The sequence below is a fragment of the Schistocerca americana genome, chromosome 7 (assembly GCF_021461395.2).
Source record: "Schistocerca americana isolate TAMUIC-IGC-003095 chromosome 7, iqSchAmer2.1, whole genome shotgun sequence".
Classification (NCBI taxonomy): domain Eukaryota; kingdom Metazoa; phylum Arthropoda; class Insecta; order Orthoptera; family Acrididae; genus Schistocerca; species Schistocerca americana.
In genome coordinates, this window is record NC_060125.1 from 630,943,430 (window position 1) to 630,958,395 (window position 14,966).

Here is a 14,966-nt window from a genome sequence, read left to right on the forward strand (position 1 = left end):
GCACAGAGACAGAAGTGATGACACTTTGTGCAGGATCTGACTATCATTTTGCAGGTCAATGCTCAAGCACGTACAGTGCAAGCTGTTACTGATTTGTTTGACTGATGGGGCTGCTAAGCGCTATACCACCACTGCTAACTGCTGTACCACCACTGCACTCCCCCCTTAAGTTCAATTCGATTTCTAAACTGAAGGAAACACTTCACGGCATTCGCTTCAGAACTGCTACAGATTTGTCGGGCAGTAGACCGCGCCGCTCGAACTGTCAACACAACTGGCACTGCTAAAAATATTCTACGACTTCCACATTCCTGGCAATGTGTTATACACAATGCTGGTGACTACTTTGAAGGTCAGTACACCTTTGAAACACGTATCTATTTTGTACGATCTGTAAATAAATACACTCATGCTCATAAATTTAGGTTAATTGCAGAATGTGGTGCCACACAACGTGGCACTACACAACTAATAACATATGCACACAGGGAACACCCACGACACAGATCTGTAAGTTGAGAAAACCGTCCGGAAACACATGTGCTACAAAACGCCACTGTTTCCTGCGCATGTACCCCGACATCAATATGGGATATGATCATCATCCACACGTATACAGGCCGCACAACAGGTTGGCATCCTCTGGATCAGGTGGTCGAGCAGCTGCTGGGGTATAGCTTCCATTCTTTCACCAGTGCCTGTCGGAGCTCCTGAAGTGTCCTAGGGGTGTGAAGACGTGCAGCGATACGTCGACCGACAGCATCCCAGACGTGCTCGATGGGATTTAGGTGTGGAGAACAGGCAGGCCACTCCATTCGCCTGCTATCTTCTGTTTCAACGTACTCCTCCACGATCGCAGCTCGGTGGAGCCGTGCGTCATCACCCATCAGGAGGAATGTGGGACCCACTGCACCCCTCAAAAGGCGGACATACTGGTGCAAAATGACGTCCCGATACACTGGTTACAGTTCTTCTGTCAAAGTTATGCAGGGGTGCACGTTCACCAATCATAATCCCACCCCACACCATCAACCCACGACCTACATACAGGTCTCTTTCAAGGACATTAAGGGGTTGGCATCTGGTTCCTGGTTCACGCCAGATGAAAACTCGGCGAGAATCACTGTTCAGACATACCTGTACTCGTCCGTGAACATAACCCTGGACCACTGTTCCAATGACCATGTACTGTGTTCTTGACACCAGGCTTTATGGGCTGTCCTGTATCCAGGGATCAGTCCAATGTACCTTGCAGGTCTCCGGGCGAACAAACCATGCCTCTTCACTCGTCTGTAGACTGTGTGTCTGGAGACAACTGTTCCAGTGGTTGCGGTAAGGTTCCGAGCAAGGCTATCTGCAGTACTCCGTGGCCGTCTGCGGGCACTGATGGTGAGGTATGGGTCTACGTTTGGTGTTGTACACTGTGGACGTCTCCTAATGTAAGGCCTGGACACGTTTCCTGTCTGCTGGAATCGTTGCCATAATCTTGAGATCACACGTTGTGGCACATGGAGTTCCCGTGCTACGACCTGCTATTTGACCATCCTCTAGTCGCCCTAGTATTCTATCCCTCATAACGTCATCAGTGTGTGTTCTTTGAGCTATTTTCAACAAACAGTCAGCATTAGCACGTCTGAAAACGGCTGCACACTTACTCGCTGCACCGTACTCTGACATGCACCAACACACCTCTGCATATGTGGACTGCTGCCAGCGGTATCGTGCGACGACCGCGGGTCAGAAGCACCGCATGGTCATACCGCGAGGTGATTTAAGCCCGCACACCGCCCACCACAGCATTGTTTGACCGTGTATCAGCATTATCCTTAATTTATGAGCATGAGTGTAGTTGCCACTATTAAAGTTCTCACACTCATAAGTAAATAAATTAAACAAGAGACCGTATGATAAATGTAATACTTCGCAGAAAGCAAACTGCACAACTATAATGTAGATGCCGTCCTCAGAATACTCGATGGAGTACACAAACACACAGGTAGAACAAAGTGACAAGATAATGCACTGTTCATGTGTGAACTGTTAGTGGTCGGTGGTTCTACAGGCCTTTGGGTGAGTAACTGCTGCCATCGGGCCGTCATGTGAACGAGTCGTGGTGAGGAGACAGCCACCGGTGCACCAATGTGCCAGTTTCGACCTCAGATGTTTTCAGGGGACACTGATGCTGAACTCACCCTGTCTCCGAAGTTCTCGAAGGCAATGCGAGCGAACTCGACGAAGTAGTCGGCGATGACGGCGTTAGGCCAGCCTCCCAGTTTCTGCAGTTCCTGGGGAAGATCCCAGTGGTACAGCGTCACCTGCAAAAAGTCATCAAATCACGCTCACTTCCTGTGCCTTCAGACGGGCACAATCTGCTGCTCTACTGCTGCACTAAAGCAGAATTTTCAGTTTCATGTTCAAACGATTAGTGCATTAGCTTCTGATTACAACTTGTAACGTGGGTAGGTTTTCCTGGAACTGTCCACTAACATATTCCAGAAGATGACATGCAAATTCTATCGTTCAGTTACACTAATCCGCAATCGCAGATCTAGACTGGCACCGCCAGTGGCTAATTTCACTGTTTGTTTTTCTGCCTTTCATTTGTAATTGGTGAAGGTTTCGAAGCGTTGAAAGCTCACAAGCAGGATGCGGGAAATGACACCTTTTCAGACAAATTTGCAACCATAAAAATGTTTGAGCTTTACGTAAAGGCACTGTTGCAGGTAATCAGACCACCATTCGCGGTCATCCTCATTCCCCATTTCACTCTCCAAGAGGGGCATGGTACGCCCGTTTCTTATGTCGAAAGAAACGAGGAATTCTTCGAGGAAGCAGTTTAGCAAGACAAAAAGATCTACAGCAGGTGTGGCTCCCTCATGCCGTGTGAATTTTCGTTACCTCGCTTCGTAATAACGTTCGGTTTTAACGTTCAAGATCCAGCCTTCTGACTGGGTCATACTGTCATTTTATGGAGAGCCCGCATTTTCTCGCTGTGTCTACGTGCAGAACCCAGTATGTTGTCCTCGGCGGTAGTGTTTATCAGAGACAAGGATATCGTCAGGAGTGTCCCATGGAAGTGTGATAGGACCACTGGTGTTGTCCTCTATACACGTAAATGACTTGGCGGACAGGGTGGGCAGCAGTCTGTGGTTCTTTGCTGACGCTGCCGTGATGTGCGGTAAGGTGTCGAAGTTGAGTGACCGCAGGAAGATACAAGACGACTTGGATAAAATTTGTAGTTCGCTTGATAAATAGCAGCTAGCCATAGATGTGGAAAAATGTAAATTAATGCGGATGAGTATAAAAATACAGTACTACTAGTGTTCTGCTTGACACAGTCACGTCGTTTGAATATCTTGGCGTAACGTTGCAAAGCGGTATGAGACGGAACGAGCATGACAGGACAGTGTTAGGGAAGGCAAATGGTCGACTTCGGTTTATTGGGAGAATTTTAGGTTCAAAATGGCTCTGGGACTTAACATCTTAGGTCATCAGTCCCCTAGAACTTAGAACTACTTAAACCTAACTAACCTAAGGACACCACACACATCCATGCCCGAGGCAGGATTCGAACCTGCGACCGTAGCAGTCCCGCGGTTCCGGACTGCAGCGCCTAGAACCGCACGGCCACCGCGGCCGGCTGGAGAATTTTGGGAAAAGGTGGTTCAGCTGTAAAGGAGAATGTATGTAGCACGCTTCTGCGACCTGTTCTTAAGTACTGCTCGAGTGTTTGAGATTCGTACCACGTCGGACAGAAGAAAGACATCGAAGCAATTCAGAAGCGGCCTGCTAGGTTTGTTACCGGTAGGTTCGAACAACACGTGTTGCGGAGATGCTTCGGGAACTCAAATGGAAATTCCTGCAGGGAAGACGACGTTGTTTTCGGTGAATACTATTGAGAAAATTTAGAGATCCGGAGTTTGAAGCTGACTGCCGAACGATTCTACTGCCGCCAACATACATTGCACGTAAGGGCCGCGAAGGTAAGATACGAGAAATTGGGGCTCATACGGAGGCGTATAGACAGTCGTTTTTCGCTCGCTCTATTTGCTACGGAAACGGGTAAGGAAATGACAAGTAGTGGTACAGCGTAACCTCTGCCACGCACCGTACTGTGACTTGCGGAGTATCTGTGTAGATATAGATGTAGAACTCCGGATAGGCCACTTTGATAATTGCCCCAAATAGTGGGAGAGATCTCCTGCCTTTCTCCACACCCAAGAGTCCTTTTGCTTCAACACACAGAAGATATACGAGAGAAGGAGATTACTTAACTTCATCACATGACTTTTACTGGTTGGCACTCGGAGTCCTAGCCAACATTGGTCAGCGCGTTCATGCTCTGACAAAAAACAGCCGAGTTCCAGAACGGCCAGGAGGAGAACACTTGGCTATAGGATGTTGTAAAGACTTTGGTCTAGGCCGGTTTGGACTAATGACTTCACTTTAGATTTTTGGAGAGTTAAGACGGTTGGTTTGATTTGGGGGAAGAGACCAAACTGCGAGGTTTGGTCTCAGCGGATTAGGGAAGGATGGGGAAGGAAGTCGGCCGTGACCTTTCAAAGGAACCATACCGCCAGTTGCCTGAAGTGATTTAGGGAGAGCACGGGACACCTCAATCGGGATGGTCGGACGCAGGATTGAACCGTCCTCCTCCCGAATGCGAGTCCAGTGTGCTTACCACTGCGCCGCCTCGCTCGGTCGGAGAGTTAAGATTTTAAGTTAGGATGGGAGAGACAGTTGATGAGTCTTGCTGCCACTAGAAGGATGTCCGTACTTATGCACCAAGTACAAAGGGAGGGCTGAAATTATATTCTGCAGTCGCTGCTCCCTCAGGATTTGTTATCCACGCTCCGTGCCCTTGGTGAGATCGGCACCTGCCGATGTTGTTCAGACATAAATTTAATTCACTCCCTTCAGGAACCGAGCACGCAGTCTTACAGTCACGAATACTGATTGTTGCTGTCAATGCATATTTTGGCAGTCTTATGGTGTTAGTTCCTGCCTTTCTGCATTCATACTACTATTAACGAACAACTTAAGCAGTCACTCGTTGTGTGGCGTCACAACTAGTGCGCGATCGCCCATTTGTCTATTAAAAGCTTTACTTCAGAATGTATGTGGGCTGCAATGTAAGCCGGTAGAGTATTATACGGTCAGTAACTGACGAGTTGTGTCCTGCAGACTGACGTCACGACCATCTGTTGCAGCTGCACGTGTGAAAGCAGTGGAGTGGCGCTGGCAGGCCACTTACATTATACGAAACTAAAAATATTAATAACTTATAAAGGAATAACCTGAGGAACGTCATATTTGATGTACATCCTTCTGTTGTGAAAACAGACAATATGTCAAAGTCTGAGATCAAAAATAGCTGAAGTTTGGAAGTTAGTAAAATTCCAAAAAGAAAGTAATTTTCCGACAGTCAAGAATTTAAATAAATACAGTGATGTAATAGTTCACCTTAAGTGACTATGTTCGATGATCTGATAACACTTTCAGTGTTCATATATAAATTTGGAAAGTTTTTTGTTTCAGAAAACCTCTGTGACTTTTCTATAATAATAATTTCAAGAATTCTAAGTAAATATGTGTATTGTGTGTTAGGGTGCATGTGAATGAGAATGCGTGCGTGAGAGTATGTGGGACGTTCGGCATTATTAAAAATCATTCATGTTATTCTCCACAGGAACTGGCAAGTGTTCCAACTCTGTAACGTGGGAACGGATCCACTAGTGGTTCCCCTACTAGTGAATGTCGGATGTCCAAGTATGTATGCTTATGTGTAAGACAGCCAGAACATTCGCGACTACATTATAAATTTCCAGATGTAGAGTAAAGCTTATAGTTCATTTCGTTTTGTTTATTTAATTAGAGAGTTTTGTGTTACTTAATTTGATGACGTCAATGAGCCTAGAGAAGTGGTTGGTACTTGCTAGATTTTGGCGCGAGCCGCGCCCTAGAAGTGAGTTCCATTTAGTCGCAAGTGCTGACAGCCAATGAGAAGCGAGACGGTTGGCCGCCTAGCGAGGAGATATAGTTCTGAGTGTGGGAGAGTGAGAGGAGAGTCGCGAGCTAGCTTTGATTGGAAGCGGTTATGCTCGATGTGACTTTTCGCATTATGTGTAAGATGAAGTCTTGGGATGACCTCCGCGATATGGTCCAGTGTTAATGGTATCTGGTAGTGACCACAAACTGTTTATGAAAACTTTAGAGTGTTGTGATAATTCGTTCCGACGAAAATCGCGAGTGAACTTTGAATTATATAGCGTGGCGGTACTGAGTATATTCTTACTGAGTATTTTATGGCGAGCATAAACTTTAACTAAAGACAACCAGTGAATATCGTGTGCATAAGTAATTGGGCGATCATTGACTGTGTTACAAGTAATTGGTTTCGGAATTTGGGAAGGTAAAACTTATGGCAGTTTAGGTATGGTGATAACTGTGAGCAGAAAGTTAAGTAATTTTCGTGAACGTGGGCTGATGATCTTGCTTAACGGCAATAAAGATCTGTTGAAGGTTTAAATTTGAACTTCATGGTTAAAGTACGTGTGACATCCCCTTTCCGAATCATTTCTTTAAAGTACATACAAAATTTCCAGGAAATTTTACTTATAGCGACCTCTGGCGTGTAGCTATGAGGTTACAGTTTCCTCGACACTGCTTTTCTGTGATCTCGTAAGTAGCTGCAGTCAGGAGTTTACATGCGAAGATTTACCGCTGTATAGAGATAGGTGAACAAAAATTATAAAAGAAATTGCGTTGCAGCAGCAACGTATAATCCGTCGCAATTGGAGCATCGCACGCACGCAAGTAAAATCCGTCGCAATTGGTACATCGGCCGGGAAAGATAATGAAACATTTCATTAAAAGCAGTAGTGTGTGTGTGTAACCGGACGATAAAAAAGTGCTCGCGAATAAATAGGAACTGGGGAAAGGACATATATTATGAGTGAACTATCGCCACATGGACACAAAGACAGTGATAGCCCATGAACTGTGAGTGTGTTTGATGTGCTTGGCGGATGAATTTTGCGGTTATATCGCGCCAACTGAAGTAGCTGATACCGGCGACATTTGGCAGACTTCGAGCTACGAGACGACGCGACGGCGGCAGCGGAAGCAGTTGGCAGCACTGACCGGAGTGGTGGCCCGTAAACTGGTACGGCGGCCCAGTGCATGGTGATCGGACCCGCAGCCTCAGCTAGCCGTGTTGGAGACATCAGGAGCGCAAAGTTAAGTAGTGTGTTTTTTAAAACTTTGTGGGTGTGTGTGAAAAAATGTATAAAATGGCTGAGTGTAAGCAAACAAATGTAGAGGACGAAGTGAGGGTAGATAGAGGGAAAGAACAAGGGGGAGATATTTATGATCCCATGAACCTTAGTTTGGATGTGTCCCAACCCAATTTCAGTAGAGTTTGACAGGGTCATTAAGTGTTAATTATGGATCGGAGGTGGAACAGAATGTATCAGATCCCAGTGTTTCAGATCTACCTGTGGCAGCAGCTAATATTAATTGAGACATTGTATCAGTAAATGATAGGGCAAAAGATAATGTGGCAGGTATGTTAATGAGTCTATTGGTAAAATTGAATGGCTTAGATGCTAATATGACGAAAATGGAAGTTAAAATGAAGAAAATGGGTATCTCATTGAGGAGATGGAAGCTAATATGACCAAATAGGGTTCTGATATGACAAAAATGGGTTCTGAGATAGATTCAAAAATGAGTGGGTTAGAGGTAAAAATGAGTAATATGGGTGAGGAAATAGAATCTAAGCTGGATTCAGAAATTTCAGATCTAAGAGATTGTTGGAAGCACAACATGGCAGTGCTTAGTAATAATGTAAAGATTGAAATAAATCAGGTTAAACAGGAATGTACGCAAACTATGGTTCAAGTAAAAAGTGAATTAACTACACAAGTCGAACAAATTACTGATGACCAACAGCAATTTAAAGTGTATATACATACAGAAATAGTCTAGGCTCGTGAGTATATCAAAGGGGTAGAAAATTATAGGGAAATAAATCACGCTGCCTTAGAATGTAAATTGAAGGAAAATAAAGATAAGTGTGACAAACTTGGGGCTCAGGTAATAAATAAAGTCACTGGCTTGGAAACTCATATTAATCAATTCAGTGAAAGTATGAATGAGCAATTGTGTGAGCATGACTGTCGGCTAACAAAAGTAGAACAGTGTGTTAGTAACATTAGTGGTAGCATTATGTCTAGTGGAATAGTAGAATCTACTGACATTGCTTATGTCACCCATCGACAGTTTCTCAAGTTTGATCCCAATAAAAGTGTACATCCACGTGAGTTTTGGAATGACTTTGAGGATATCTTGCCTAAAGTGTGAAGTGATAAGCAGAAGATCGGATTTATTACTTCTAACTTAATGGAGGAGGCAAGAATCTGAGGAACTTGGGCTCAGAAAAATATACTAAATTACAGGAATTTAAACACGCTTTCTTTGAGGAGTACTGGGGTAAGCGAAAGCGAATGGATGTACTTAACCGTTTCTGGTCTGGGGAAAAATACGACCCCAAGAAAGAAGGAATAAAAAGATTTGTACAAAGGTGGGTAACTACTCTATCCTATCTTAATAATAAAGTAGAAACAGAGCAAATCATTTTGGGGCTAGAAAGTAAGTTACCTTGGAATTGGAAGAATAAAATAATATCTGCACCTAGAGGCAATGTAGATAAATTTGTACAATATCTATAAAACACGCTGAATCAGTACTCAAAGAGGAGGAAAGTGCGAGAAGAGAGTGTCGCCCTCCTGTTAGGCAGAATGACAATCGCACTGATGTAAAGATAAGCAGAATGAGTGTGCAGAGAGGAGGCGGACATCGAGGTAGGTCACGAGGGAGAGGCAGGACATACGACAATCAGGTCAGTGGCCGGGGCCAGTACGGAGACGGCCGACAGATGTCACGAGGTGACGCAACCAGCTGGCGAAGGGCGTCAGTTAGCGGTGACGCACGGCGGTCGGGAAACTTGTAGCTGTCTACGATTATGCTAGCGTTTGTAGACAACGGCATTCCCAGTTAAACCCGCTGGCAAAACCATCCATAAGAAAGGCACCAGTAAAACCACCTAGCATTAATATAGTTGCTACGAAAGAAGGGAAGAATAACGGGGAGCAACAAGAGACTGCAGCATTAATTAGAGTTAATGGGGCACAGTAATATTAACAACAAGAAAAAGAACACGCTTGTCGAAGAAGTAAGTACTGATAATAAGGCTGCGTTCACACTGCCGGCCGGGCCGGGCCGGGCTGACGCGTACTGGCTCGGCTCGTGCCTATCCTGCTCAGGCCGACGAGTAGTGCATTCACACTGCGCGCCGCGCCGAGCCGGGTCGGCGAAATGGGGGAAAATCCACTTCTCCGATTTTCATGTTCTAAAAATTCTAAGCGGCATATAAGACTGCGCCACATCGTTTTATGAACTCATTTTTTCCTTAAAAGCGTTACTTACGTCGTGAAAAAGGAAAAAGTCTACTTTTCGTTTCGCGTGATTTCTTAGTTTCGTAACGCTTCCCAATCGATTTTGAAGAAAGTATGCGGCTAAAAAATCTGATTTTTGTACACGTGCTAGTGTAACATCTTAGCTTCGTATTGAATCATTTATCTTTTCATATTTCTTAACAGTCATTGTGAAATGATGCTATTTGTCAACGTTGTGCACTTGATTTACAAATCTTGTAGTGAAAAAGTTATGTAGCGGGTAGCTTACTGTTAGATGCGTTTTACACCATACATTGTTGCGAATGAAATGTAGCTAAAAGTACCAAAAAGTTTTTGAAATGATAATGACACCGATATCTGTCTCTGGTCACAAGGAATGCGAGATATTCAGTGGCGTCAGTGCCGCGTCCGCAAGCCACGGAGTTCGAGCGGTTACAGCTTGGTTTAATGTAGTCATATAATGCAGGACAGAAAAAAACTAATTACTAGTGATCAGTGGTGTAAAACTAATCACAAAAACAAACTGGAGATTTGTGATACGTTTACTGCAGAAACTGAAGCGCAATTCTGTAGTCTCGTTGTCTACTTTGACAGGAAAAATAATGGAGAGTTAATGAAAGTACTGTACATCGACACAGATGTGCGTTTCATTGTTCTTCATTGTTTGTTTTTTTTCTTCCTTGGCGGGCTGCGCTGCACTGTCAAGGTAATACCCACTCTTTGGCTAAATGGATGTCAGCTGCCGGAGGCCAAATAAATAAATTTTAAAAAATCCCCACCCTTCGACAGCTGACAAGCAAGTCAGTAGAAAACGCAGCTGCAGCCAACAGCTGCTCGCCTTTACCTAGTCTGTGCTGTGTAGAACAATGTCTTCACTCTTTTATTGGTATTGTTTTGACTCTGCATTTAGGAGAGTTTTTCTCTTTATATGAAGAACTTAAAAACTATCCTGAAAAATTTTATTCAAATTACAGAATGAATCATCATACATTTCAGTATGTGCTGCAGAACATTCAAGACAAAATTTCTAAACAGAACACAAATTTTCGCAGAAGTATAACAGCAGAAGAAAAATTGTGTATAACGATAAGGTAAGATTCGTTAGTACACACTTTTTGGTTTGCAGTAGAACTTTGTACAGCATTCGCTACCTCCAGTTAATTGTAGTCATGCTTTTGTATTTTAAATTTCACAAACACTAACCTCTGAGGGGAAGAGAGTTTATGGGACTCCTGAGAATCATTAGGAAGTAATTAGCTTCGTCATTTTGGGTAATGTCTTGCTGTGCCTTCAACGAAGAATCGCAGAAATACTCCTTCAGAATTTTCCAACTTTTTTCTTCTTTTTTCTTCATGATGCAGCCCTTGGCAGTGGTGATGGTTCATCATGTGGAGCCACTGATGACCTCACAGAATTCTTTTCATTACCTTGTAAGATAGACAGATTGATAGGCGAAGAGTTTTGAGATAATGCCCTTTGACTCAGTGGTTCCATCTCCACTGATAAGGAACTGCCACAGCATGACTTTACAATGCATTATCATCTGGTAGGGACACCTTTCCGTCCCTCAGTGACACTCAGATCTGTCTCCGTTTACAAGTAAATGCGAACTATTCAGTGGCGGCAATGCCGCGATCGCTGGCAAGCTATTGTTGTAAATGCATGCAAATACGGTAGATTAAATAAATGAAATAAAAGTAATTTCGCATGTATCATCATAATAAACGTAATTTTTCCTCACTGATTGTGAAATGTGAGGTAACATCTTAAAATAAGACGTGTGCAGTCACACTTGTGAAGAAAGCAGAAGGGAGACGTGTGATGCGTGTACTGCAGAAGCTGTAGTGCTGCTCCACAGGCTCGCGCCTGCGGTCGGCTCGCGCCGGCAATATTAAACACTCCGAATGTCGTCGGCTCGGCTCCGGGAGGCTCACGCCGTGTCGGCGCGGCCCGGCCGCCGGTGTGAACACCGCAATTCAAAACCATGTGTTTGATATCGAAGCGGGCGGCGGCCCGGCCAGGCTCGGCTCGGCCCGGCCGGCAGTGTGAACGCAGCCTAAGGTTTTGAATCAGAAGGTGAAGGTAAATCTGCACAACGAAACAGATGAGGATCTGTCTGACAGTGGTGGAAACAGAAATGAAGCAGAGGTCAAAGATGTGCTTAATAGGTTATTTGAAGTAGTTGAGGGTCGTGAAGAAGAAGAGAAGAAGAAAGAAGTGGAGGATATATATATTGTTGAGGACACCTGGGTTAGGGTCGCAGAAACAGAGGTGAGTAAAGGAAGAGAAACGCTAGAGAGATGTTTCGATTTAGCACTAGTGGACAGACTGGTAGGAGCTGCCACTAATAATAGGGATAATATTAAGCATGAGGGAGACCCTGTAAGCGTGAATGTGATATCCACCCAGAAGACAGGTTTTGACAGAAGGGAAATGGTGCAGGATTTATTAGATGAAGTAAAACCTGAAATCAAAAAAGAGTACTTAGGACAGCCAATAATAGAGTTAAGTGTATTAAATGAAAAGGTAAAGTGTTTTATAGATACAGGATCAGAGGTGTGTGCTGTGTCACAGAATTTTGTGAATGGACTCCCAGATAATAAACAAGTAGTAAAGATGCCAGTAAGTGGCTTAAATATAATTGTAGCTACAGGAAAAACCAAGAAAGTGGTAAAGCAAAAACTATTCCTACCCATAGTTGTAAAGAGGGTAGTAATTAAGCAGAACTTCCAAGTAATAAGTGGACTAAGCGTAGACATGCTGGTGGGTGCCGATTTTCTTAGTAAACATGAAGGATGGGTAAATTTCGGGACAAATGATGTAATGGTTAGAATTGATGGTAACCTTATAACAATACCCTTTATAGGTAAGAGACCATGTGATGATACAGAACTGAATGACTTTCCAATCCGTATTTGCAAGACCACAAAACTGATGGAAGGCTACAATGAGTACGGTGGAGGTAAAGAAGTGGAACCGTCTGACTTGGATAGCGTCAGAGACGAAAAAACCTCAGAGGGCTTTGCACTCTTTGCAGAGCTAAGTGCGTGACGAACACCAGGTCTCGACTCGTATGACAATACTATTTCCTTTCATTTCGTATTGTCAACCTTCCCCTTATTTAATTCAGAACTTTTTACTATCTTCTTTCTTTCTTCACTATCTAGCGTTAGAGAGAGTACCACGAGGTTGTTTTGGGAAGAGAGGCAGGGTGTGGCCTGCATAATGTCAGTAAAGGAGTGAGAGGCTAGGTGTTGCCTGCTCAATCGTAGTATTAAGTATGTGAATAAATGGCGTGAGAACCTAGGGAGGTTGTTTTGGTAAGGGAGGTTAAGGTATGATATAGAGCAGCAAGGCTGTCTGTAAAATAATGGTAATATGTTGTAAGAAGAATATTTGTGTAAGGTAATGAGAAAATTTTGATGAATCTTCTCAAGATGTGATTTCTTCTTCTCTCTCGATGAGGTAAGTGCAGTTTTGAGGTTTTTTGGTCAAATTCTTTAGCTGACGATGAAAACAGATGTCGTAGGTTTCACTAGTGCTGTGCATTTGTGCAAATCACTTAAACACTGCACGATGATAACCCTTCTTCACCTGAAGAAATGTTAGCGAGTAATTGTGGATTTGTTTGTCCTCTCCTTGAGTCAATTAACACAAAAAAATTGTTCTGCTGCACATATGGTTTCATTACATGAAATACAATATATTTAACGTTATCTCTATTTTAATGTAAGTAAACTGAAAATGAAAAATACAGCTTTCGCATAGGGACTGGACCACACCACCTCAGGATTTCCGTTCTGCTCTCTATTACCGCCTACCACGCGGGGGGCCCGGGTTCGATTCCCGGTAGGGAACTAGGTGTTGTGGGTTCTTCATCATTGTCATCATAATTGACTCGCAAGTCGCCGATGTGGCGTCATCTAAAGAATACTTGCAATACGGCAGCCAACTCCCCCGCATGGGACCTTCCGGCCAACAATGCCATACAGTCATTTCATTTCATTTCTGCTGCGCCAGCAGCTTCCTGGAAACTACGATAATATAAATGCCTCATGCTCAGCTCGACCCTTGACAAAACTTTTTTTTATCTAAACCCTTAGTCATCTAGAGTTCCGACTTTTCATTCATTTCTGGCCAAGCACTGAATAATTCAAAGATCTGAATGTAATCTGCGCGCGAGAATGGGCAAGACATAGTCGCAGGTGCTTTCGAGAAGTCGTTGCCAGACATCAAGTAACCCATGGTAGATTCCAAGCCGGGATACGTGGAAGAGATCTGGAGGTAACCTTTTAAGCCTACACAAGCCTGCTCAGAGTGCATGACACAAGGTTCCTCCATAAGTGTTTTACAATTCAGCGTAATCTTAGAATTTTTTTAAAATATTAATTTCGATTTATTGTCGCTTTTTTGCCGTCAAACGCCGTATGACAGTCGTAAAGCTAAGAAGGAATGTGCGTGCACCCACCATCGGCTGGATTCCATTCGCCAGCAACTCGTTGATGAGGTTGTTGTAGTAGTCGATGCCGGCCTGGTTGATGTTGTCCGTGTCCCCAGTCGGCAGGATTCGAGGCCAGCTCAGGGAGAAACGGTACACGTTCGCCTGAAAAAGTAGTGCTTGAGCTTAAGAAGTCGTCTTATATGTTTTCCGGTCAACAGTCACGAAGCGTTGAATTTAGTCAAAACCGCAATCAACTAATTTATACTGACAGGTGGTTATAATTAAAGGGTAGTTGCTCACGGACGTCCAATCTGGGCTGCAACTATCGTATGGCAGCGATACTTGGTAAGTATGCTAATGCGCTTATGCGGAATTAGTTCTAATATTGGCCACCAGGTGCAAATTTGACGCTGTACACCGAGTATCGCCAACTGCGAGGTCTAAGATGAGGTCCGATGTCATTAAATGGTTTAAAGGAGATGAAATAATGAAATTCGACAATGGGAGAGCGTGGTGTGGCACGTGAAAGGAAACTGATGTTCTGGTGTAACCACAAGCGCCGGAATGAAGATGAAGAACACAAGAGAAGAGAAGGCGGTGACATGACGTCGGCCAATGGTGCGCTGATTAGGACCGTACCAAGACAGGAGCGGCTTCTACAAGAGGAGAACACAGGCGCCGCTGCTGCCAGCCTCGACAGCTCATTATTGGCTCAGTATCGGCACAGTACACGGACAGGTCTGGCAGAGAACGCTACGACAGCAGTTATTAGTAACCCACAAACTGTCTGTCAAACTTGCGTGAACATTGTATATGGAAAGGAGTCGGATTTATGTTGCACGTCGCTCAACGCTTGGCACACCATTGTTATTTCAAAGTTACGTATCGTCAACCTGTTTTATTTAAATAAAACAACAAATGCTATTTTCTTGAACTGTTTTATAGCATTCCGAGAAAGCAGGATCCCTTAGGCACCCTATACGCGACGACGTGTGATTTCAGGCGTTCCCCAAGGTAGTGTTATGGGCCCTTTGCTGTTCCTTATC

The 14,966-nt window shown here is 44.0% G+C and overlaps 1 protein-coding gene across 1 annotated transcript in view; it reads right to left on the reverse strand.

The window, feature by feature from the left end:
- LOC124623155 (myrosinase 1-like) overlaps nucleotides 1-14,966 on the reverse strand; it is a 37,620-nt gene that overhangs the window by 14,346 nt on the left and 8,308 nt on the right. The window contains exons 2-3 of the mRNA XM_047148946.1: nucleotides 13,948-14,082; nucleotides 2,193-2,315 (exon numbers count right to left, since the gene is read on the reverse strand). Of these exons, the coding sequence (XP_047004902.1) occupies nucleotides 2,193-2,315; nucleotides 13,948-14,082 (258 nt within the window). The remainder of the gene's footprint in view (nucleotides 1-2,192; nucleotides 2,316-13,947; nucleotides 14,083-14,966) is intronic.